The sequence below is a fragment of the Cupressus sempervirens genome, chromosome 8 (genome assembly GCF_028749045.1).
Source record: "Cupressus sempervirens isolate cs-2001-9-10 chromosome 8, ASM2874904v1, whole genome shotgun sequence".
In the NCBI taxonomy this organism is placed as follows: Eukaryota; Viridiplantae; Streptophyta; class Pinopsida; order Cupressales; family Cupressaceae; genus Cupressus; species Cupressus sempervirens.
The window spans coordinates 155,225,343-155,252,398 of NC_143125.1; the positions used below are offsets into that span (position 1 = coordinate 155,225,343).

A 27,056-nucleotide genomic window follows, 5' to 3' on the forward strand; every position below is an offset into this window, starting at 1 on the left:
GTCATGGAGATGCAAATCATAACCCAAGCAATGGCATCAATTGTTCATGCGCTCTTAAAGGTAGGTCCAAAATCAAGTTAGGAATCAGCTCCCAACTATGCAAGACACTGCGTCATCATAGGAAACCATGCCAAAAGAAACAACACGCCTCACAAGATGAAAACAACAAGAAACAGGGATTGGAAAGAATGACATAGAACTCGAGGAATATTGCACATTAGTATTTGCGCTCTTAGGGAAAGGACTAAAAATAGATCCTCAACATAATGCTAACTACGTATAGCACAAAACGCAAGGTAGCAACGACTACACCATGAACAATAACCAGGTATAGAAAATAAGAAATATTTTTGGGTGATGCAAGATTTCTCATTGACCCAAGATGTTCCTACATCAGACACCCGGGGAAAGTAAAGAACTGATGTTCACATTAGGCAAGCTTGATGCTCTGACCTAAATTATAAAGATTCAACTCAACTTGTGTTTTCCATGAACTGTCTTTATCTAGTTTATCTTTCCACTAAACAAGGTATTCCATGTAGTCTTTTCCCCGGATACTCTTTCTTATTCTTTTACTCAAAACCTTCTAAATAACGTTAGCCTTCTTCTTAGGATAATCCAGGTTACCTTTTAATTTCTCATCTACTTCAAAGTACTGAAAGATGTCTGCAATATTGAGTAAGGTGAAATATCCATGTCTCAAGGTAATTCAACTTCAAAGGCATTTCCACTGTCAAACTTCCTTGGAATTTTACAAGGACCAAATTTCTTTGTCTTTAGCTTATTGTAACTACCAACCGGAAATCTATTCTTCTTCAAATGAACCATCGCTTTATCTCCAACCTCAAAAGATTTATGTCTTCTCCCTTTGTTTGCTCTCTGTTTATATCCAAGGTATCCTCCACATTCTTTCTTACTTCATCATGCAAAGTCTTCACGAAATTTGCAAATTCCTTTGCTTTAGCACTTCTCTTTATCTCAGTGTTCAAGTCTCTCAATTCAGTAGATCCTTTAGGATTCAATCCATCAATAATCTCAAAAGGTGTCTTCTTGGTGCTTCTATTCACATAATTGTTATATGCGAACTTTGCTTGTGCTATAATCAAATCCCAATTAGCAAAATTATTTCCATCGAAGCATCTCAACAAGTTACCCAAACTTCAATTCACAACCTTAGTTTGTCCATCAATCTGTGGATGAAATGTAGAACTGAACTTCAACTTTGTATCCAATTTCCTCGAAAGAGTTCTCCATAAGTGACTAGTAAACTTGACATCTCTGTCTGAAATAATAGTTCTAGGCAACCCATGCAATCTCACTATCTCTTTGAAGAATAATTCAGCCACATTTACTACATCAGATGTCTTCTTACAAGGTATGAAATGAGCCATTTTTGAAAAGCTGTCAACTACTACCAGAATAGAATCATTACCTCTCTGAGTTCTAGGCAGACCAAGAACAAAGTCCATATGGATATCTTACCAAGGTTTATTAGTGCAATGTCCCCATTTTTGCTAGCATTAGAATTTTAGGGATTAGCCTATTATTTTGATCCTCTTAGGCTAATATGGTGGTTAAAGGGTTTTATTGGGGATTGGCACTTCATGATGGGGCATAATTTCATATTATATTATGATAATAAAGTGAAAATATTATAGTTTCATATTATAATATTATAATAAAGTGAAAATATAAGAGTATCTTTTATCCCACATTGGAGAGAAAAGTAAGTGAGCTTCCACAAGGAAAGAATAAGGGGGGCATGAGAGGCTCTTTTCTAATCATCCGATTATTGTCATTTACATTTGATTCAAGTTGTGTGGAGCCAAGGGTTTCAACATTTTCCACTAGAGAACGAAGTTCTTTTGTGTGCCTCCATTTGAGCTGGTGAAATACCTAGTGAATTTGGTATTGGGAGGACATCATACAGGTGTTCTATTCGAGCATATTGGTGAAAGATCCTTCAAGGGGCTACAGTTGTTGGAGAAGACAAATTAGTCTTTTTGTTGTGTTGAATTTGTGGCCTAGGGCCAAATTTGTGGAGTAAGATTGAAGGAATAAGTTGGATATTGCTATAGTAACGCTGCTACAGTGCTAACACTACAATGATTTGCTACAGTAATTCGCTACAGTGTCGTCGTTGCTATAGGAACTCACTATAGTAAAAGTCCAGATTTCCTTGAGTAGTTTTCCAAGTTCCTATCTATTTCATGTGTATTGCATGGAGGATAGATTTGAATATTTTAGGGCATGTGTAAGAATTTAGAAATCATTTGTAATTTGATTTATATTAGAGTTTTACATTAGAATTTGGTGCCCTACTGTCTTATTGATGTAGATGTATATTTTCTCATTTATAGTCCATGCTCTTTGTTTCAAAAAAATACAAAACATTTGTTGTTGGTTGTTTGGATTTTTGCAAGCGTATCAATTAAAGTTTGGCATATATATATCCCTTGTGTGCAAAGTGTTTGATGAAATTCTCAGGTTAGAAATTTGAAAATAAAAATCAGAATTGCATAAGATATTACAGTGGTATTAGAGCTTGCTTGCAAAGTGTTTGACATTTAATTAGAGAAGAATTTGGCGTTTGACAAAGTTATAACTAGTTTGAGTTATTACAGTGGTATCAGAGCTTGCTTGCAAAGTGTTTGAGGAAATGTCAAACAACCGATCTAGAGAAGAAATTGGTGTTTGTTGAAGTTATAACTGATTGGGGTTATTACAATTAGGTATAGACAATGGTGAATACGATTCCAAATTCTGACTAACTCCCTTTGCTGTTCGACAACTTTTGCATCTTCTAACCATCCTCTATACACTTCATTGTTTTATAAATTTGAGGCCAAAAGTACCTATCAAAAATACACTTCATTGTTTTATCAATCCCAAAATTTCTAGCAATTGCACTACTATGTTTCTCCTTCATGATATTATCGCATATAGATCCTCTAGGTATGCACAATTGAGTTCCTTTAAACAACATGTCTTCTTCAATGAAATAATTAGTCGACTTATTCTTCTCATTCATCATTTGGTTCTTACAAGCTTTCCAAGGTTTTGCAAAATCAGGACCATTTTCATACAAATGTACCAAATTATCAAAACCAAGTACCTTGACTCTCATTTCTGTCAGCAAATTTCTTCTTCTGCTCAAAGCATCAACAACCTTATTTGGCTGTCCACTTTTATGTTTCAACACAAAGGAAAAATTCTGCAAATACTCAACCCACTCCACATGTCTCTGATTTAACTTGTTTTGACTTTCCAAATACTGTAAAGTTTTATTGTCAGTGTATAACACAAACTCTTTAGGCATCAAATAATGTCTCCAATTCTTCAAAGCTTGAACAATAGCATAGAATTTCTGATCATAAATTGAATATCTTTTCTTAGCATCATTCAACTTCTCACTATAGAAAGCTATAGGTCTTCCTTCTTGACTCAAAACAACTCCAATGACACTTCCACTAGCACCACAATCAACTTGGAAAACTTTACTGAAATCAAGCAAAGCAAGTGTACGCAATTCTACTACTCTCTATTTCAATGATTCAAAACTTTTATGTGCTCCATGTGTCCACTTGAAATCCTTTTTGTCATCTCTCATTGTTTCTGTCATAGCATAACATACCGAACTGAATTTCCTTTTAAACTTTCTATAGAAAATTTTCAGTCCATGAAATGATCTAACTGTAAGGAAGCAAAGGTGCGCGGAATCGCTTCCTACGCTAATCTTTGAGAGGACGATTATGCAAATTCAACTAACTATTGCAGAGATCTCAAGAAATGCATAATAACATAATCAAAATAACAATGAATACATAACACAGTGATTACTGTGGGGAAACCCTTCCGAGAGAAAAACCCCACCCTCCAAAAGCCACACAATGTATTATCAAACCAAGATGATTACAATACACTTGCAATGCAAGTTCTTATAGGAGCGTATCACCACAACTCGAACTTGGAGAGACTCCTTCTAGCACCAGTCTTGCAAACTAAATTCAATTACACAAACACCTCCCCAATCCCTCCTTTTATAGTGATTTTGCAACCTGAAAAACCACTTGTGGTTTTACAAAACCATGGGCAAAACTACCATGCCATATGTTACCCATTTTTGACATTTAGATTTCCAATATGAAAAAACAACCAGGTTAAAATAGTAATCCCGTCCATAATTTTGTCTCTTAGTTTAGACCCCCCTAAAAGTCATAAAACAAGCTAATTATGCTCTAAAAATGGCCCTCCTATATTCTACTATGGACAGGGCACCTTTTGGTATTTTATACACTCTTTTCCAAGATATAAACAAGTGGAAAACTTCAACAAACAAATTCTGGAATTTTCCAGAAAAAGATTGCAAGGTTGAGACACATGTTCTCAACACTAACTTCTCCAACATTTTCAGGTGTAGGCCAATCAAAAATAACTTTTACCTTTTCAGAATTCATCTTCAAACCATTAGCTGAAATTATAAAACCAAGATACACAATCTCCTTTATGAATGTACATTTCTTCAAGTTAATTAGCAATTTCTCTTCCTTCAATCTCTGCAATACTTGTCTGATATGTTTAAGGAGTTCTTCTTTAGTCTTACTGAATATCAAAATGTCATCAAGATATACTATCACAAACTTACGCAATAATTTCCTCAAAACTTCATTCATTAGCCTCATGAAAGTACTAGGTGCATTAATTAAACCAAAAGGCATAATCAACCATTCATAGAATCCTTCATTAGTCTTAAAAGCAGTTTTCCATTCATCTCGTTCTCTAATCTTGATACGATGATAGCCACTTTTCAAATCAATCTTTGTAAAATACTTTACTCCACTCAAACAATTCATTATGTCATCCATCCTAGGCAAGGGAAACGTATACTTTACTTTGATTTTGTTTATAGCCCTAGAATCAATGCACATTCTCCATTCCCCATTCTTCTTAGATGCTAATACAACATGTACTGCACAAGGACTCAAACTTTCTCTAATCAGATCCCTTTTGAACAATTCTTGCACTTGTCTATTCAACTCAGCATATTCAACAGGTCTCAATCTATTTGGTGCTTCATTAGGCAAACTAGCGCTTGGTATCAAATCCATATAGTGACTAATATTTCTCATAGGAGGTAAACCACGAGGTACATTGTCAAAAATAATGTCTTGAAACTTTGCCAATAAAGATTCAAGCGTAGGTGCATGTTCCAGTTCATCTCGTTTCTTAGTTTTTCTAAGAATCAAAGAAAAACAAACATTTTGTTCGTTCACATCTTTAACAAACTGATTTCCTTCAACCAAACATACTCTAACTATGGTACAATGATTCTCATTAGGCCTTTCTACCAAAGGTAACAAAATTTTCTTCTTTGCATCAACCCAAACAGTATACTAATTCAATCTACCATCATGCAAAGCTTGTCTATCATATTGCCAAGGTCTACCCAAAAGAATATGACAACAATCCATAGGCATAATATCACACGAGACTTCATCATGATAATTCCCAATTTTCAATTTAACAAGGCATTATTCACTTACAAGTAACTTATGCTCCTTTTGTATCCAAGCAACATGATAAGGTTTAAGATTTCTTAATCTCTGCGGTTGCAATTTGTTAACTAGCTCCTCATATGCCAAATTATATGAACTACTATCAATGATTACCTTGCATCATTTTTGAGTGATCTTACATTTAGTCTTGAATAACACTTCTTAAAACAGGTTCTTCATTAGCTTCCTCATTCCACAAAACTCTTCTTATCATCAGATTCTCACCATGCTCAGGTTCATTAGGTGTTTCGACAACTTCATCACAAGCCAAAGTATTTCTACTGCGTCCTCCAATCTTCTTACCAAAATTATTGCATTCAAAAGCTCTATGTCCTTCTCTACACTTGAAACAAGTGCCCTTAAACCAAGATCTCTCTTGTCTCTTTATTCATAGTGTAACAAGTATAGCTACCTCAAGTGTAATTACCTTTTTTCCTAGTAGGTTCTTCTTTCCATTGTGTCTTTCCCTTATCTTGCATTGCATTTCAGATCTGTTACTTTCTCTATAGGTTTTGCCTCTGCTTCTTTGAAATCTGTCACATCCACCTCTTTGTTTTTGATCATGTTTCTTCGCCGACCTTTCTTCAACTTTTAAGGTGTATTGATATGCTTCTTCCACACTATCTATCTTAACATAACTGATCTCATATTGAATTGATGTCTTCAAATCATTCAGGTATCTCACTACCTTTTCAACTTCATCATCCACGTCTAAATATGATATCCAGTTTGTAGAATTCCTCAATATATTCCTTCACACGCATGTCCTTTTGTCTTAGATTCCGCATTCTTCTCAATAGGTTAAATTGGTAATCTGGAGGAAGGAACTTCTTCATTTTGCCAATCTTCTTTGCCCATGTCTTGATCTTTTATTTTCCTCATTTTTGTCATTCAGTCTGCAAGTGATCCCACCAAAGCGAAGCATGACCTTTCAATTTTTATGACTGCTATCTTTACCTTCTTGTTATTAGGAGTGCTTTCATACTCAAAATATTTATCCATCTTAGAGATCCAATCCAATACTGCATTAGTCTCAAGTCTTCCATCATAGCAAGCAAGTTCAACAAGTCTAAAATTTGCCCTAGACAAGACTGTAAGAAGTCTTTCCTCATCTTGTTCCACCTCAGGTTCAGGGTTAGGATTAGTTGCTGCTTCTACATCATTATTAACATCCTCAAAATGTACATGTCTTCTTTGGGTTGTCTCCATAGCTTCAAGTCTTGCTGCAATCTGCCTCAACATGTCCATTATAGCATTGCCTGCATTTCCTCTACCTCGAACCATTTTGACAATAGTTCCTATAAGATTGTAACCTTTTGCAAGTTATAGGTCAGATTTCAGATCATCCGAATAAGGTTCTCCATGATCCAACTCACAAGAAAGAACTCAAGCTCTGATACAACCTAATGTAGGGGATGGTAGGAGGCATAAGAAGAATATTCTCAACTTAAACCTACTAACACCTTGCTTAGAGTACACACGAAATCCAAACACAATTGCAGCAAAGAGACCATACATTTACTGATTGATTACACTAGATAAACAACAATCAACATGCCCTGTTGTGAGGCTTTCCGGGTAGCAGCCTTATACAAAGAAATACAACATCAGGTTCCAAATGCGTAGTCTTTATCTACCTTTTACAAATCATGCTACTATTCTACTTACTTTCCTACATCAAATCCGAATGCTTATATAGCTAGCTAAGCCACAAGTCAGCTAATCAGGCATTTAATTACATTTTAGGTCAGGTCTTGGAGATGCAAACCATAACCCAAGCAATGGGCATCAATTGTTCACGCACTCTTGAGTGTAGGTCCAAAAATAAGTTAGGAGTCGGCTCCCAAATATGCAAGACACCACGTCATCATAGGAAACCACACCAAAAGACACAACATGCCTTGCAAGATGAAACCAAGAAGAAATAGGGACTGGAAAGAACAATACAAAATTCGATGAATATAACACATTAGTATTTGCTCTCTTAGGGAAATGACTGATAATAGGTCCTCAACATCATGCTAATTGTGCATAGCACAAAACTCAAGGTAGCAACGACTACACTGTGGACAAGAAACAGGTACAGAAAATAAGAAATATATTTGGGTGATGCAAGATTGCTCATTGACCCGAGATGCTCTTGCATTAGAGTGGAATGTGCAAAGTTTGATTATGTTGCTGCTTCCTTTGATTTGTGCAAATTGGTTTCGATAGGTGTAGACATGAGTCTACAGTTCAATATTTCAAACCTCTTCAAAATGTCAATAGTATACTTTCCTTGATTAAGAGTAATGTCATTTGATTTCTGCCAGACTTCTAACTCAAGAAAATAAAGTAAAATGCCCAAGTCCTTCATGTCAAATGCTAAAGCTAGTTGCGTCTTACATTGAGAGATTAGGTGATCTTTTCCTATGATTAGCAAGTCATCAACATACAAAATAAGTATTAATATATCACCCTTAATTACCTTAATTATTGATATTTGGATCTGCATCATTCTTTGAAAACCCTAGTCTTACAAGATAGTGATCAATCCTCTCACGCTAGGCTTTGGTGGTCTATTTAAGTCCATATAAAGCCTTCTTTAATTTGCATACATGTTATTCAACATTATGTATTAAAAGCTTTTTGGTTGCACTAAATAGACTTCTTCTTCAATTGTCCCAATTAGAAATCTAGTCTTCACATCAATTTGATGAATCTTCCATCCTTTTGATGCTGCAAAAGCCATCACTGCTTTGATTTAGGTGTAACGAGCAATAGATACAAAAGTCTCTTCATAATCAATACCCTCTTTCTGTGAGGGACCTCTGGCAACAAACTGGGTCCTGTGCTTCTCAATACTATCGTCTACAGCATGTTTGATTTTGATGAGCCATTTTGAGGAAACAACAGACTTCTCTTTGGTCTTGGTACTATGTCCTAGTCATCATTCTTTATAATGGACTGATACTCTTCTATCATAGCATCTTTCCATGCTTCATGTTTGAGAGCTTCTATAACACAGGTTGGTTTTGATTTGATGATCTTACTCATCAAGGCAACATAGGTAGAGAACATGTGGGGTCTCTTACTTTCTCTAAAAGTTCCTTTGGGTGCAACATAATGTTTAACTTCCTCAATCATCTTTTTGGCCCAAAGTGGTCTCTATTTGTTATTGTCTAGTTTATCTACTAGAGTAGCCTGGTTTTCAATTATAGTTTCTTTGTTGCATTGCCAAGTTTAGGGAGTGTATAGTGCATGGTGTCCAAAAAATGTGGTCATATCAGCCTTCAACCAAAGCACTTGCACCCCAACATTTTTTTGCATTGCCCATGATTAACTAGACCACATTCTCACTACCCACCATTTCTATGGTCTCAACGAGAATTCTGGAAATAAATTGTACATCTTTCACTTCCCCTTCACAATCAACTGCCTTGAAAAACATTGCCCCTTTAGGGCACATTGCAATCACATTAATCAATGGACACTTTCTTGTGTTTTTATTCATTGGAAACAATAGAAATACTCAATGCTTTCCAAGAATATCTAACCGGTTAAAGAGATCTCTCTATAGAAGTCCTCTCTTTTTACAATAGGGTGGTACACACCTTTTCATACCTAGGACTTGTGATATCAGCCAGTGCCTTATTGACGAATGCCCCCATCTCCTTCCAATCTGGTGATCTCACAAACTTAAAAGGAAGACCATTGGCATAGAGGCATCATGTAATGGCTTGATTAACAAGTTCTCTTGCCTCAATTTTAAATGTCGTGTCCAATGGATCTCTTTTGCGGGCGGTAGTTTTTACTTCTTCCTCTTCTCTCACAAACTTAAAAGGAAGACCATTGGCATAGAGGTATCATGTAATGGCTTGATCAACAATTTCTCTTGCCTCCATTTTAAATGTCGTGTCCAATGGATCTCTTTTGTAGGCGGTAGTTTGTACTTCTTCCTCTTCCACTTCCAGTACAAGTACTTGCAAGAATGGATGTTTGGAGGATACAACTAGTTTAGTGGGCAATTGCATTTTTCATTCTAGATGGACCGCCATAAGTTTTCTTTAATCTTCTAAGCAAGTTATTGGTCTCTTCCTCTTCCTTTACATATCTTTCTATTTGTGCATTAGACATTCCATTTTTATCTTAATGCCTTTGCACATTCCAATTCCTTTACCAGAAGGGCCCATATAATGAAGTTTAACTTGAGAATATAAGCTTTTGAATGGTTTACTATCACATACATATAGTTCCAAATATATCACTCAACTCTTGCAACCTATGATATTTTTGTGGCATGTCTCCATAAAGGAGATCCTATCTCAATTTTGTATTTATCGACTCCATGTCCTCCCATTAAACTTTCACTATTAGCAATGACTGCTCTTGCATAGTACAATCCGACTTCTCGCTATTATAAGAAATTTATTTATTTAATTTAGGAAAAAAAAACTATGAACATAAAGTATACAAGTGCAAAAGAAATACTTAAACAGTAAAACTGATAGCTAAATTTGTTTTTAAATTTCTTAAAAACTAATAAATAAAGAAAAGTTAAAAAATTTCTTCCCAAACTTGAAAAAACTCATCTATATCTTAAACAAATTCATTAAAAGACTCAAGAATGGGATCAAATGCTTATCTTAGATACTTAGATCTCCTTTGTGGAAGCTATCTAGCACCCCACGAACAATCCTCTTTGAAAATAATCACCTACCTTTTAAAATGCCAAAACGGAGACCAAATGAGAATAGAGCAAAGCAAACAACAAAATGAGATGAAAAAATCAGGAATGACCTCTATTAGGGCCATTTTAGAGCTTAAATGAAAAAAATATTATAAGATGGTGATTAGCTCATATTTTAACTTGGTTTGTTTTGATTTTAACATCACTTTTGATGCTTTGTTGTGCATTGGGGCCTTGATGCACAAGGATGGCCCCAAAGGCACATAGGAAGTGCTCCGTAGGCCTGTGGATGACCTCCAGTGCATACACCTGTGGAGCACTTCCTGTGCACCTCCCAATGGTATTCACTTCGTCTGCGCCTCTGGATGCATCTGCATCCGCATTTGGGGGGTGGGGGAGAGCATTCAGTAGTGTAGCTTCTTGATATCATTGTTTCCTATATATACATGACTAGATTCATTCACAAACAAGAAATCATAGCTCTAGAGTTAGCAATACTTTTTGGATTTCAGAGTAAGGTAAAGATTTTGGTTGACTTTCTGATTGAATTTCATGATTTTTGATTGTCATTTGTTGCAATTTTTATGTTTTTTAAGGGGTTTTCATGTGAAAATTCCAAATTCTCTAAGTTTAGAGATGATTTTCAGAAATTCTTGAGAGTTTCTTAATGTCTTCTGATTTGATTGCGATTTGAAAGAGATTTTCATTCCAAATTTAGAATTCCAACCTGAAATGATTGAATTTCATGATTATATCATTATGTCTTGCAATTTTCATGTTTGCTAAGGGGTTTTCATGTAAAAATTTCAAATTCTCAGTTTAGAGACGATTTTCAGAAATTCTTGAGAATTTCAAAATGTCTTCTGATTTGATTGCGATTTGAAAGAAATTTTCATTCCAAATTTAGAATTCCAACCTGAAAATCCTTAGAAATGGGGCAGATTAAAAGTTTTCATCCTTGCTTTTTCATCTTTTCAGTCGTAATTCTTCATTAAATGTCAAACTTACAAGGATTGAAGATGAATTTTGGACGTAGGATTCCAAACTGAAATCAGAATTAGATTTAATAAAACTTGAAATTGCATGCTTGACATTTGTAAACTATGTTACCCCAGGTTTTCGGGACGGGGGGACATGGGTACGGGGAAATGGATTTCCAGGATGGATTTTTTTTTCTCAGAGCAAGGGACGACAGGGGACGGCAGTGGGAACAACTATATAAAAAGTAGGGAAAATTTAAAATATACAGGGAAGTTTTAAATATTCATATAAAAGCATGGATAACGCATGCTTATATAAATTATAGAACCTTAACATATAATGTCTGTGTTAAATAATTTAACTTTAGAGTTCACATGAGAGTGGAAATTAAACAAATTATCAAAACTGAAACATTAATTTAATGGGACAGCCAAGGGAAAGGTTTCTAGAAGTTTCCAAGTTTCCGGGACGGGGGAATGTGTGGACGGGGTCAATTTTTGCTGGCAACGCTTCCCCGGGTAACGTAGTTTGTAAATTTCATACGCTCTCCTTAGATTATTTTTTATCTTTTCAAGAGGTGGATGTTAGTACAATAAGGAAAATACTGCGAAGAAATTTCTCACTTGACATGAAATCCACCTACCCAATCATGCAAAATGCTCATTTCATAATGAAATCTACTCAAGTGTTGAAGGTTGTGGAAATTGACGAACTGTTAATACATTCCTCAAACCATCATGAAGTCCACCTTGAAAGATGAGAAATTGTCTAGGGCATGGCAATCCTCAATGAGAGATGAAGTGCGCTCAAGAATTCATGAAAATTCCTATTTCTAAATGGAGTCTGCTCATGGAAAATTCTTGTTTTCAAGCCTAATCTGCGCAATCTTCTAGGATGACTTTAAATTTGGCTAAGTATTGTCAAGTGTTAGGAAATTCCAGAGTTCTACATGAAGTCCTCCCAAGGGAAAACGCGGAAAATACTTAATCCATGATGTAATCCGCTCTAGCAAGGAGGAAGAAAATAGTTTTAAGTGTTAGAAATTTCTCGAGTGGTAGAAAATTTCTCAAAAAAGTGTTTTAAATCAAAGGAGTACTCAGGGACGAAGCCTTTAGAGCCGATACACACTGATTTCTGCGGTCCTACAAGAACTTCAAGCATGCAAGGTGAGAGATATGTGATGGTACTAATTGATGACTACTCATGTATGACTCGGGTGGCCTTTGTGAAGGAGAAATCAGAAGTATTGGAGAAGTTCAAAGGTTTTATGCTTTGGTTGAAAATGAGAAGGGGTTGAAAAACAAATGCTTGTAATCATATAATGGAGGTGACTTTACCTCTAATGACCTTGTAAGTTTTTGTTAGACGTTTGGTATCAAAAGACAATTTTAGTTGCTAGGACACCTCGACAAAATGGGGTGGTTTAGAGGCAAAACAGATCTGTCCATGAGATGGCACAAAGTATGATGAATGAAACCAAAGTGAGTGATTGTCTTTGGGAGGAAGCAGTCCATACAAGTGTCTACATTCAGAAAAGAAAATTGATTAGGGCCAATCCCAACAAGTTGTCTTATGAATTATGGAATGGTAAGTCAGCATCTGTAAAGAATTTCAAGATTTTTGGCAGCCCTTGTTACATTGAAATGATGACAATCTTGGTACATTTAATCCTAGAGGAGATGAAGCAATCTTTTTAAGATGTTCTTCCAAAAGAAAACCTTATAAATGTTTTAACAAAAGATTGCTTAAGATTTTTGAAAGCGACAATGTTAAAGTTCATGGGATTTCTGACATTTGTGATAAGTTTCAAAGTTGTAATGATAGCTTACAGAATGATGGAGCTGAGAGCACAAAACAACAATCTTCTTCTAGTATGTGTAATGTCTCCACTATTAGGGTTAGTTTGGAACACATAAAAACCATAAAGAAATGATAAGATCACAATGATTTTGATTACATATTTCATAACTTTACTAATAAGTTAGCTAACTTATCATTCAAATGTTCTCCACCACACATAGTTCAGACCATATTATGACATTCATAAAGAATTTCCTCCACCAAGTCATACTTGGATCATTTCATGACATTTACAATGAATGCCCTCCACCAAGTCTCCTTGGATCATATTATGACATTCATATGGAATGCTCTCCATAATGAGTGTCCTCCACCAGGTAATACCCGGAACAAATTATGACATTCATAACGAATGCCCTTCACCAATTTAAATTGGATTGTTTTATAACATTCATTCTAAATGTCCTCCACCGAATTAAATTGGATCATTTTATGACACTCATTTTGAATGCCCTCCACCAAAATATTCTTGGATCAAAGATATTAAATTCATTATACAATCTTCAGTTGTTGATTATACCATTTAATGTCACATTATATAATAGGATTTATACCTATCATTCATTATCTCAAAAATAAAGAAACCTATTATCTAATTGATTGATTTCATTATATATATATATATATATATATATATATATATATATATATATATATATATATATATATATATATATATATATATATATATATATATAAATTGTAAATAAATTGTTCCCAAATATAATATAACATATATGCTTACTATCTAATAACTAACATCACATACCCCTACGTACCTATATTGGGAGTATGGGACCCAATGCATTTGTGATGGTTATAGTCCTTAATCCTTTCCTTGTATGGGCCCCAGTCGGTATTTGTTGCCACAGATTTGCCACAGTCCTCCTGCACAATGCGATCCACACGTTCTCCTCTGCCCAACCTATCCCCTTAATCGTGGTGCCCTCCCGCTCATTTATATGAGTGGATCCTGGGCGATACGTCTTTTCAAAGTGTATGGGGTCCCCTTGACTTGGCGTTATTTTGAACCCATTAATATTAAAATATTTGTTGAATGGTTATTTGTGTATATATTATTTGTATAATGATAATAGTGTGTGCAAGGGCTATAGTAATTAATAATTGATTTAATTTACTTATTTGATAATTTATTTATTTGATAAAGTATCATGATAGTTTATTCAATGGTTTCCTTGTCACTTATAATCATTTGATATGGATAATATCAACTCTTAATTAATTCATAATACACCTTATATTCTTGACTTAGTCCTTGGTATATTATGTTAGGGATTCGAGTGTTAAAATATATATCTTATTAAACATTAATTTGGGCGCATGACAGTATGCATGTTGGGAGATCAAGTGGTAATGCTGGTAACACTTAGAATTTGTTAAAATGAAGTCATTAAAACACATTTATAAGCTGTAGAAGCTGGCAGTTATGTTGGTAAAGCAGATGCATCAGCTGGTCATACATATTCAGGTGCTCAAATAGGATGACAATTAGAACCGCTCTCAAACCTTCAAGATGTGGTGGAAAGAACCATCCTACTTATCAGATTATGCAAGAGGACAGGCCTAGAGCATCAAGAAGGAATCTTAATCACTATGAGGAGGATGACATTTTATTTCTGTCCACGTATGAACCAAAGACTTTTGAAGAGACAGCATAAGACAAATCATGGGTAGCTTCTATAAAGGAAGAACTCAACCAAATTCAAAAGAGTGGAGCATGGGAGTTTGTTCCTAGGCTAAAGGAAAAGAATGTTAGTCGTACCAAGTTGATCTTTAGGAATAAATTGAATGAGGATAGTCAAATGGTAAGGAACAAAGCAAGGTTAATGTGCAAGGGATATGCTTGGGTAGAAGGTATCAATTTTGATGAAACCTTTGCACCAGTTGCTAGATTAGAGTCAAATAGAATGTTCTTAGCTTTTGCCTCCTTTAAAGTTTTTAAAGTTCTTCAAATGGGTGTTAAATCTGCCTTTTTAAATTGTGAGCTAACTATAGACGTTTATGTAGAAACTTAGGTGGTTTTATTTTGGCAGAAATTTAGGATTATGTATGCAAGCTGAAGAAGGCCCTTTATGGCCTTAAACAAGCACCATGTGCTCAGTGTGATAGGCTGAATTGTTATTCGGTGTAATAGGCTGAATTGTTATTTACTACAGCAGGGATTCAGAAGAGGCACAACAGACAACAACTTATATATGAAAGAGGAAGGTAGGGATATGCTAATCATTGTTGTATGTGTTAATAATCTAATCTTTGGTAGTGTCTGTGAACACATGTGGGAAGTTTTTGTAACAAATATGAATGCGGAGTTTGAGATGTCTATGTTGGGAGTGCTATCTTTCTTTCTTGGGCCGCAAGTACATCAATCTAAGGAAGGTATTTTTATTTCTCAAACTAAATACGTTAGAGAGATGTTAAAGATATTCAAAATGGAAGATTGCAGCCCTCTTCGCACTCATATGGTAATAGGTTGTAGACTCAGTAAAGATGACGAGTCAGAAGATGCCAATCGAGCTCTTTACTTTAGAGGATAATGATAGGTATTTGTTATATGTTACAGCTACTAGATTTGACATAATCCAAGTTGCAGGTTATGTTGCTAGATTCTAGGCTGCCTTTAGGGAAACACATGTCGGTGCAGTTAAAATAATTTTCAAATGCGTCAAAAGTACCATGGAGTATGGCCTTTGATATCCTAATGGAAAAGACTTCACATTGACAACCTATACAGATGTAGATTGATGCAAGATTATCCTAGGTTTAAGGGCAGTCTTGCATCACCCAAAAACATTTCTGGTTTGTCTTTTTCGATAAGGGCTATCTTAGTACAGAGTTGCTATTTGTGGAAGCTTACTGTTTTTAGCAGGTTAGTCGTTTGAGCTCAGAATGTTCTAATTTCTACCTTGAAGGTCGACTTTGGATATATTAGCTTGCTAGTAAAGTTTCACTGCAAGATCAATTCTATTTTTGAAGATATAAAAAGAATTCGATATTGGCAACAATTTATAAAATCTTTAAAATCAGTTTTGAAGGCTTGAGAGGCTTCGAAAAGGGGTCAAACCTCGTGTGACTGGAGCTTGTGCAATTTACGTGTTGTAGAGCAGTTTGTGGCATTTCCAAAATAGGGTCGTAATAGCCAATCGAAGCAACTAGCGATGAGTTATGGTCTCCAGATGTTGTGCTACTTGAAATCAAAGAAAATGAAATCCCTTAAAGAATTCTTTTGAGTTTGGAAAGTTGTTGGGACCTACTGTAATGTAATAAAGTATAAATAATAATTTCTTAGAGTTGGTTGGCTTCAAAGTTTAGGGTTCAAAGGTTTTGAACCTTCTTGGGCGGTGGAAAAGTGTCTGTATAATAAAGGCTCGAAGGGTTGTCTAGGACACTTTTAGGGATGTATATGGTGGCTCTGACATACAAAATATTGTAAAGGAAAATGCGCATCTAGCTTTGCATGTCATATTTCTGAATATTGCAATTCCTTTTTTGTGGAGATAATAAGAAGCCAATTTCCTATTACTGCAATTTGTTGTTATTTCTCTATTTTGTTGTTTGTGTTCGTGTTAATAGTGGGAGCACCCTTCATCATAAATTGGGGTGGTTAATAGATGACAGGAATTGCTTAAGTGAAGGTGCCTTCTTCCTTGGCAAGTGTTTGGTTTATTGGCACAGTAAGAAGAAAACATTTGTTTCCTTTGCAACAACTGAAGTGAAATATATAGTAACAGTGTCCTACTGTACTTAAGTTCTTTTGGATTATGAAGGCTTCAAAGGATTTTAAGGTAGAGATTGGACACCCTATTTCTTTTTTTTTGTGACATTCAGAGTGCTATTAACATATCTAAAAACCTTGTCTTGGCATCAAGAACCAAGCACATACCATCAAGTATCGTTGCTTGTGTGAACAAGACAGTAATAAAAAATTAAAGCTTGAATATGTCTCTACTAAGGATCTACTTGTAGATGTGTTTACTAAGCCCTTTCCCATAGATACTTTGGAAAGGCTCATATTGCAGTTAGGAGTGGTTTCACTCCATTGTTGAGGAGTTGAGTTGTATCACTCAGGAAGAGCATTCATTGTAATAAATTATGTCCCTCTTTAGTGGTTCCATAATTTATTCTAGTTTTGCTTGGATTGCTGTTTTTGGTTGCAGGATTGTTTCAGCCATTGATGTCAAAGGGGGACAAATGAGTCAGGAGGACCATTTTTTTTTACAATATTCCTATGTCACCCCGAGTTTCCGGTACGGGGATGGCGGGGGCATAGGGACGGGGGGGGCAGGTGGGGGGACGACAATTTTATTTGGTGATTTTATTTGCAAATATATATGTCATTCATATGAAACTAAGCACAAAGCATGTCATTTAAACATTATAGAACCATAACATACAACACTTGAATGCCCTCTAGGAAATAATATCCGATTTTAGTACCCAATTGTCAAAATGCATATCAATAGCAGTGAATATTAACAATATCATAATGATAAACATGATAAATGTGAAGATCAAAATCTAAATATGCCCAAAGCTATAGGCCCAAAGGCTAGAGGGCTGCCATAAAGTAATAAGTATCAATGTATCATAATCATGTAACATGTTCATGTTCAACATAAAAAACAAAACATAGAAAAATGAAGCAGATTGTTGCTCCTATTCTGCCTCTACCACCATGGCATCAAAATCAGAGTCCATCATCCTCCACAGGAAGTGCAGTCTCATCTAATGGAACCCTAATCAATCCTGGTGCTATGTCATCCTCATCTATTTGGGCCACATCCTCAGACTCAACATCCCATTGCAAAACTGGTGTTTGCCTATACTCTATAGTTTGACGATCCGCAAGTCAAAGAGCATGATGCACTGTCACTAGCTTCTCCGCTCTTTTAGAGGTAAGTCTATTCCTCTTGATAGAGTGGATATATGAATATGTGGACCAATTCCTCTCTACTACTGAGGAACTAGCAACCTATGCGAGAAGGCAACTGGCAAGTATTTTTAACTCAAGTGTATCTCTCCCATGCCATGTCCACTATCCAATAGAATCTCTTTGTGCCAAAACAACTCTATCCAACCTTGCTTGTGGCTTACCCAAGTTTGGGCCATGAAGGTTGGTGAAGTTAAAGAACTATGTATGAAGAGTAGAGGCATCTTGAGCTGAATACATCTTATCGATTTCTCTTGTTAAGCCATCCAATACCTCAGGATAATCACATGGGAGGCCCCTTCCACCCAATTGTGCATACCATTTGGGATTTAGAGAAAAGGTTGCTAAATGAAGCCGGGTATTCATCATGTTCCAGCTCTGCATCACAATAGGCCTAATATGCTCCTCATAAAACCCCAAAGTAGGATCTTTTGCTGCCACAATTCTCTTCATCTTCCCCAACATGCTGTCAATAGTCTCATAGATCTCTCCCAAACTAGGAGCGTCAGTATCAACATATCTAATGACATCTACAATGGGTGCTATGATAGAGCAAATATATCTGCAAGATGCAAACAAAATTAAAATCAGAATTAGAATTTTAAGACTTTTAGTAGGAAAATCAGCAAGCAAAAGACTAACATTAAATTTAAAAATCAACAACTTACCTCATTGTGGACCACCAACTCTCATCAAGGATCCTTTGCTTCATTTCTTTTCCTTCAAAAGACTTAGAATTAGACCATCATCTCCAACCAATTGTGCATACCATTTGGGATTTAGAGCAAAGGCTGTAATATTAAGTGTTGTATTTATCATGTTCCACCTCCGTGTCACAATAAGCCTAATATGCTCCTCATAAAACCCCAATGTAGGATCCTTTGCTGCAACAATTATCTTCATCTTACCCAACATGCTATCAATTGTCTCATAGATCTCTCCCAAACTAGGAGTGTCAGTATCAACATATCTAATGACATCTACAATGGGTGCTATGATAGAGAAAATATATTTGCAAGATGCAAACAAAAATTAAAATAAGAATTAGAATTTTAATAATTTTAAGACTGTTAGTAAGAAAATCAGTAAACAAAAGACTAACCTTAAATTTAAAAATCAACAACTTACCTCATTGTGGACTACTAACTCTCATCAAGGATCCTTTGCTTTACTGCTTTTCCTTCAGAGGACTTAGAATTAGACCATCATCCCCACTCTGGATTCACCACCATCAATTGAAGGGCCTCATACACCTCAATCATCCTCTCCATCAAGATGAAATATGTGCAATACTTATAGCAATAATTATAAATTAAAATATTAAATAAGTTAAACATTAATGATTAAAAGGATCACATGTAAGTTTGTAACACTTATAAATAACTTAAAGTTAAAACAAACTAAAAGTAAACTATAATTAAAATTGACATACCTTGTCTTGTTTGGTTTGAGGAACTCCTTCTTAGAGAAGGACCTGAATAGAGCAAGTGAAGTGTGGTGGTTGCAAATAAACATTTGCACACTTCTAGCACCCCCAGTTTCACCTATTCAATCTTCCCTATGCCCTTCAATGCATTGTTCAGGGAATGAACACAACAAGGGGTCCAAAAGATGAGCTTATAAACACCCTCTTTTATCATACCAGCTGATTTGCACTCAGGTGCAGAATCTATGATAACCTGTACAACACTAGACGACCCAATCTCCTTTATGGCATCTCTCAAAATGGTGAACTGGAATTTTGCATCCTACTTTCCTGAGCAACCTATGGCTTTTAAAAAAATAAGGGCCAGTAGGGGATGTGACAATGATATTGATAAGTGGGCCGATGTCTAACATTGGTCCACCCATCCATCACAATAGAGCAGCCCATCCTAGCCCAAGTGCATTTCATATCCTCAAATAACAAAGCAACCTTTGAGTACTCTTTATCTAGGATGGTGGTTCGTAGCTTATGCTCACCAAGGGGTACAAATGAGAAATTCATGCTCAATATATCTTTCACCATTTTTTTATAATAAGTGGAATGGGTTGCATGATATGGGATACCATTAGCAACAAAGAATCTACGAATGGATGCCTCACACATTTCTTTTGCTTGTGCATTAAACATACTTTCTACCGAGCCCTTCTCCCCACTATTCATCTTTCTCTTCCCTCTAGACTCAGTAGGGCTGCCACTAGTACCAATGGCGGATGACATATGCCTAAATGATTGTGAGGAATAGATGGTGATGTTACCATCAAATTGTGCCCCTCCATTTCAGCCTCTAAGTGCAATCTTTGACATTCTAATTTTTGTTCATCAGTCAAGTTAGGACAAGCTTTGACTCCTTGGCATGAAGAACCTAAAAAGTGTGACTTCACCCTTGTATAACTGGTCCTAAAATCATCAAGACAAACATTGCAATCCAACACCCTAGTCTCTCCTAAATTCTTTTTATCTTTTGCCCTAGGCGTGACATATTGGAGAAGAGGTTTTTTTCTATCGAAATGACCCTTTGCAAAAATTCTTCATAATGGTGGAAGGGCATTTAAACAAATCAAATTTAGGATCGTCTCTTTTCCTAGTCCCACTACTAGCAATATCAACCCCAACCACATTTTCTTCCTCATCACTACTACTACTAGTACTCCCACTGCTGCTCATTGTGCTTTGTTTTGAGGTTTAAATATGCAATAGATATATGAGCTGAAACAATGTAAAATAAATTAAAAACATCAGACTTTGCAAGCTGCAAATCTATTTAAAAAATGATAGATGGAAGCATAAAGAGTTCCATACTTACTTGGTGCACAAAATGGAAGATCAAACCCTTGGTCAAGCGCTTGGAAGCAAAAATATCACCTCCTTTTCTTGCAAAATGAAAACTCAAGCCAACTACAACACAAAATGAAAACCAAACAAATGAAAAACAACAAAAATGTTCACTTTTTTTAACTTTTTGCATACAAAGGGGGGACAGCTGGCCATACCCAGTAGGGTCGGGGGACTTCTAGACATCCCCTTTCCGTACCGAGGACGGCTTTTTCCCCATGTGTCCCAGAGTTTTGGAGACGTTCTTTGCTAAATTGCATTTTTGGGGGACAGCTGAGGGACGTCTCATACCCGTCCCCCCATTCCCCCTGTTCCTGAGACATCCCCATCTCATAAACTAGGGTATTTTGGCCAGGTATGCATCCCTGGCCAACATAGCAATATTCAAATTGTTTTAGTATTACTTCCAAGCTTCTTTGCTTCAGGCTGGTTTAAGATGGGTTGCCATCAATGACAAAGGGGGAGATTGTTGAGCAAGTTGTCATTGATGTCAAAGGTTGATGATTAAGGTTGTTTAAATCCTCAAAGCTATGGAAAATTTGTTGAGCTACTTGCTTGCTTGGTTGAGGGGCTTGAGGTGCTTGTTGAGCTTGAGATGTTTTTCATGCTTGAGCTGCTTGATGTTCTTCAACTGCTTGTCATCTACTTGCTTGTCTATTGCACATGCATTGTCAGATTATTATTTACCATCTCACTGGACTAATCATCAAGGCTCTGTTTCTTTGTTTGGGGGTTGTGTTAATTTTATATATGGAAGCCAATTTAATAGTTAAGGAAAGTTTTCTATATTTTTTGCGATGGGCACTGTAGTCTTATGTCTGCTGCTTTATTGTTAACTTTCTCAAATGATAATTATTGGCAGTAGAACTATTGTATGGACTTAATAATGTATGCAATCATCGCATGTTTTCAAGTATTTGTGTTTGGCATTTTGTTCACCAATTTTTAATGTGGCGGCTTCTCTGTAGTGTCTGGAGAAAATTATAATCACAGTTAATACTATTATTTTCGTGAAAAATAAAGACGAAGTGCAGAGCTGCCTGGGTTATTTCCATAGGCAATTGTGATGAGTCTTAGTTGGTAGTCACTGACTGGGTAGTGATACAAAATAATTGATTATTTTATATTTATTATGGAGACGTTTTCTTATGTGTGGGTGTGGACAATGAAAAAGGGAGTCAGTTTCTTGACAAGCTGCAAACTGCATGGTTGTATTTTTAGACTGGATGGTCAATTTTTATTTGTCATAAGCTTAAATTTCACGATGTTATTCTGTAGCAAAGAGAATAATGGAAGAGAGTTAGTTGTTGTTGAAGAGGCAATGTTGTGCAATATTTATTTCTGTGGCTGGGTAGTTTGATTGTAAAAGAATGTTCTGTGTTTTTATGACGAAAAATAGCTAGGCTCTGTGAAAAAGTATTTTTTTGGAGCTGGGTGTGTAAGTAACTGTGTTGAACATTTGTATGAGGTTAGATCATAGTTCCAAAAATCGCCATGAAATCGCCGAAATCGCGATAAGATTCATGGCTCCCGATTTTTTTGGAATCGGAAATCGCTGGTGGCGATTTTTTCGTGTTCATGGCAAAAATCGCCAAAATCGCCATCGTGAATCTCCAGAAATCGGCCGCGGCAGCAAGGATAGAAAGTTCAATTTTTTTAAAAAAACACATGTTTTATTTGCTTTCTAAGTTGACTTTCCTCTTTGTTATAACCCTAAAGAGCCTTCTATTTGCTTAGTATGAGTAGAAGAGAGGAAGAGTGAGAGAGAAGAAGAGAAAAGAGAATCCATAGGTTTCCAACCGGCAAGAAGGAAGAGCACCAAAGAGATCAGAAGTCCATTTGGGGAGGCCATAAATTGCACTGGGAGCATTAAGGAGTCAATATCAACACTCCTCAACTCATTTGCAAGAGGTAAGTGTTGGTTTTTTTTTTGCATGTTAGTGTAGTATGCATTTTTTGTTAAATTTTTTTAGTGTTCAAACTTCATTTGCAAATCTTGAATGTTTTTTATTTTTAGTTTTACTAAATTGCAAACTAGGGTTTGTTGTTTTGTAGTTTTTGTTTATTAGTTGCAAACTTTGATTTTTTACATGAATTTTTTTATTGCAGCAGCCCTTTGCTTTCATTTTCCAATTTCCACAATGGGTAAAAAAGATGAATGCTGGAAATATAATGAAGAGTTTCCTGGGAGAACCAAATATCAAACAAAATGTATATTTTGCAAAGAAAAAATAAATTCGGGAGGTATCTATAGATTGAAATACCACATTGCTGGCATACCTGGCCATGATGTCACAGTTTGCACTCAACAAACCGCGGAGGCAAAATGCTCTTATTTAGTGGCATTAGAAAAAATTGAACAAGACAAGTTGACTAAGAAAATGCAACTTGAAGGGTTAAGAGGTATTGGCTCCCGTGCTCCCACATCCGCAACCGCATCTACATCTGCAAGTGCATCTGCATCAGCTTCCGCATCCGTAGGTTGTGTTGGGGAGGGTTCTTCTAGGCCTCCTTTTCATCCTAGTGCTAGTGCTCATGTGAGTGTTAGTGGTAGTCGGTCTCATACTGAGACAGAGTCCAACACCAACCTATTGCGGCCTAGAGTGCGGAAAAGCAGAATGCATAGTTACTTTGTGCCCCGCACTACTCCTGGCTCCCAACCCACGCTTGAGGGCATGGGTTTGAACAAGGAGATTCATGATGCTACCAGAAAAGAGATTTGCAAATTCTGGTACTTTTGCAACATTCCATTTATTGCAGCCAGGTAATTGATTCTTTTTTCTTTGTTATCTTCAAAGTTAAAGTTAAAAGTAAAAGTAAAACTTTAATTATATCTACTTGTTTTATGATTTTAGTTTTTGACATCTAAATTTCTAATCAATATCATTATCTATTTGTGACAGGACTCCTTATTGGCAGAACATGATAGATGCAGTTGCCATTTGTGGTCCGGGGTTTAAAGCCCCAACTGAGGCTGAGTTGAGTGGATACCTCCTGGAGGAAATGGTTGAGGATATGAGGCATGAGCTTGAGGACAACCGAAAGGAGTGGATCGAAAAGGGTTGCACCATCATGACTGATGGTTGGACAGATAGGAGGGGAAGAACACTCCTCAATTTTCTTGTATCCTGTGGAGGTGATTGATCATTCTACTTTCCTACATACATAATTTTGAATCGTGATTGACTATTTCAAATTTTGATTTGTTGATTGCTAATAGTAATTATAATTCGTTGTTTTGTTACTTGTAGGATATACCATGTTCCTCAAATCCATTGATGCTTCTGCTCATGTAAAAAACGCCACATACTTATGTGAGGTTATTGAGGAAGTTATAGCAGAGGTGGGGGAACAACATGTGGTGCAAGTGGTGACGGATAATGCAACAAGTTATGTTGCTGCAGGTAAACTTTTAACTTTTTAAGTTTTGAAAATAAATTTATTTGAATTTTGAACTTTTTCTAATTCTAACTTAGAATTTCTAAGTTTCCTAAGTTCTAAGTTCTAACATGTTTGAAATTTGAATTTCTAATTATCTTAAAATTGTTGTAGGCAAACTTTTGATGGAGAGGCACCCCACCATATTTTGGTCCCCTTGTGCAGCACACTGCCTTGACCTCATGTTGGAGGAAATTGGCAAACTTGAGTGGGTCAAGTCATGTGTGGAAAGGGCAAAAAACATATGTAAGTTTATTTATAATCATTCATTTGTCCTTAGCACAATGAGGAAGTACACAGGAGACAAAGAGTTAGCTCGTCCAGGGATCACGAGGTTTGCCTCGAATTTCATCACCTTGCAGTCCTTGTTGACATCAAGGGATGATTTGAGGAGCATGTTTGTTGGGCGGGAGTGGATTTCATCTTCCTATGCTACGACCACTGCAGGGATAGATGTGGTGGATTGCATATTTGATGATGATGGTTTTTGGAAACCTGCTAGAGAAATACTTAAGGTAATTTTATTGCAATTTAACATTTAATATTTTACAGTTTACTATGCTAATTGTTTAATGATTTAGTTTTACCTTATATTATTGAATTATTCTATGTTTAAGTTTTGACTCAAATTTTTGTTTTACTTTATATGTAGGCCACTGAGCCTCTTGTATCTCTCCTACGAACTGCTGATGGGGAGAAGCCCTCTATGGGCTACATATATGAGGGTATGGATAGGGCCAAGGAGGCCATTAGAGCTCAGTATGCAGGAGTGCAGGAGAAGTATGCCCCTATTTGGGACATCATTGATAGGAGATGGCAGAATCAGCTCCACAGACCCATCCATGCAGCAGCTTACTTTTTGAATTCGGCATTTCGTTTCCGTCCTGACTTCAAGGCGGATCCAGAGGTTGAGTACTGATGAGGATAGCAGTGCTGCAATTATTGAGCTTGATAAGTTTAATAATAAAGAAGGGCCACTTTTCTCTAGCAGGGTAGCCATAGATGCTCGGGAAACAATACAGCCAGGTAAAAATTAAATAATATATTCAATGTTCATGAATCTAGATTCTAAACTTAAAGTTGATTATGTAATTTTAGAGTTAACTTGTAATTTGTAATTTGTAAATGAGACTAATTATTTTTATTTTCCCTTATTTCAGATAGATGGTGGCAAATGTTTGGGGCCACAACCCCAAAACTTCAAAAAATTGCCATTCGTATTCTGAGTCAGCCAAGCAGCCCTTCTGGATGTGAGCGCAGTTGGTCCATGTTCGAGCACATCCACTCGAAGAGGAGAAACAGGTTGACAGTGCAGAGGTTGAATGATCTTGTCTTCGTTCATTACAACCTCCGTCTTAGGATCAGACAGATTTTGGGCACTGACTCCTCTCCGATCATTCTGGAGGAGATTGATCTAGAATCAGAGTGGCTCACAGAGGTTGTAGATCCAGTCTTCACTGAGGAAGACCGTGCGTGGATTGACCAGGTGGATATAGAGGCTGAGGCAGCTAGAGCACGTTCTTCAGGCATTGGTAGACGCACACGTGCACGCACAGACACAGGCCCTAGCGACATTCGTGAGCCCATCTTATATGCGGGAGATATGGCTCGACAGTCCTCTAGGACCTACATTAGACGCCTTGCTACTAGGCAGACTGGATACTCAGAGGCTGAGGCTGAGGCTGTAGCCGAGCTTGAGGATGATGTTGAGGATGATGATGACTATGAGCCTGAGGCTTGAGCTGGAGCCTTGTTTTTATATTTTGTTTACAGATATTGATACTGAATCATTGATAGACATATGTTTCAAAGTTTCAAACTTTCATGGATCTTCATCTTAGATTCTTACATAAATTTATGATTTGATGTCTTATGGATCATCTTACATACATTCTATGATTTAAATCATTATGATCATTTGATTTCTATTTACTTCAGCTAGCCTACAATTTACATTTTAGAATCTTAGATAACATAGTTACGTATGTGATGGATTTTATGTTTCATGTTTATGTATGTTAAGTTTTAACTTCTATTTGATGATGTTATAGTGTGCTTAAGTTATATTCAATAAAGGGTGCATGAAATAAGTTTTAAATTGTTAAAATCTTTAAATTTAAAGGGTTTTTTCAAATTTGCCGATTCATCGCCGATTCATTGCCGATTCATTGCCGATTCACGATTCGATTCGGCCTTGCCGATTTTGATCCGATTCCGATTCACGTTTCTATGGGTTAGATGAGTGGAGGTGTGTGTATAGAATTTGACTCTGTGGGCAACTTTATTGATTCTTTGAAGACTGGGTGTTATTTCAGTAAGAGATGGGGTGTTGTTTTTGATTGAAGGGCTGAATAAAAAGTCTGTAGATTAGAAACTTGTGATTAGAAGGAATTGTGAGCTCTTTGCTTATTCCAGATCAAAATTGAGGGCATGTAAACAAAATTTGAAGACCTGAGATATTATTGATTTTGAAGATGGGAGATATTGTTGACTTTAAGGATGGTATTCTGAATAATCTTTTTTTGTTTTTGTTCAGAGCATTATTAATCATTTCAGAGTTAACAGAACAACATAACTAATGTGATGATGTGTGTTTCTCAGTATTGTGCATTTTAATATGAAAGTTGCGTGATTTTGATTGAAATGAACTGTGCTTCACTGGTATGTATTGATGTGCATATTTTGAAGAGTTGTATTAAGTTTTGCATCGAGTTGGTTCTTTAGTGATTGGAGTTGGTGCTTCAAAGAGGGTTTGGTGCTCACATTTTTGTAATCTGGGTTGGGGCC

General features: G+C 36.3%; 3 protein-coding genes across 5 annotated transcripts in view; all 3 read left to right on the forward strand.

The window, feature by feature from the left end:
* TRP1 (tryptophan biosynthesis 1) overlaps positions 1 to 27,056 on the forward strand; it is a 219,028-nt gene that overhangs the window by 61,391 nt on the left and 130,581 nt on the right. The gene's annotated exons all lie outside the window — the stretch shown is intronic.
* Positions 22,418 to 23,599, forward strand: LOC149542024 (uncharacterized). 2 transcript variants are annotated; one of them, XM_089797065.1, is made up of 2 exons: positions 22,418 to 22,742; positions 22,941 to 23,599. In XM_089797065.1, the coding sequence occupies exon 2, from the start codon at positions 22,973 to 22,975 to the stop codon at positions 23,597 to 23,599; it is 627 nt and encodes a 208-aa protein (XP_089653191.1). In that variant the 5' UTR covers positions 22,418 to 22,742; positions 22,941 to 22,972. The 2 variants fall into 2 exon arrangements, with proteins under 2 accessions (XP_089653191.1, XP_089653192.1); XM_089797066.1 differs by having other exon boundaries at positions 22,944 to 23,599.
* LOC149542025 (uncharacterized) lies at positions 23,602 to 25,295 on the forward strand. Its single transcript, XM_089797064.1, has 4 exons — positions 23,602 to 23,967; positions 24,083 to 24,235; positions 24,384 to 24,784; positions 24,922 to 25,295. The coding sequence occupies exons 1-4, from the start codon at positions 23,754 to 23,756 to the stop codon at positions 25,186 to 25,188; spliced, it is 1,035 nt and encodes a 344-aa protein (XP_089653190.1). The 5' UTR covers positions 23,602 to 23,753; the 3' UTR covers positions 25,189 to 25,295.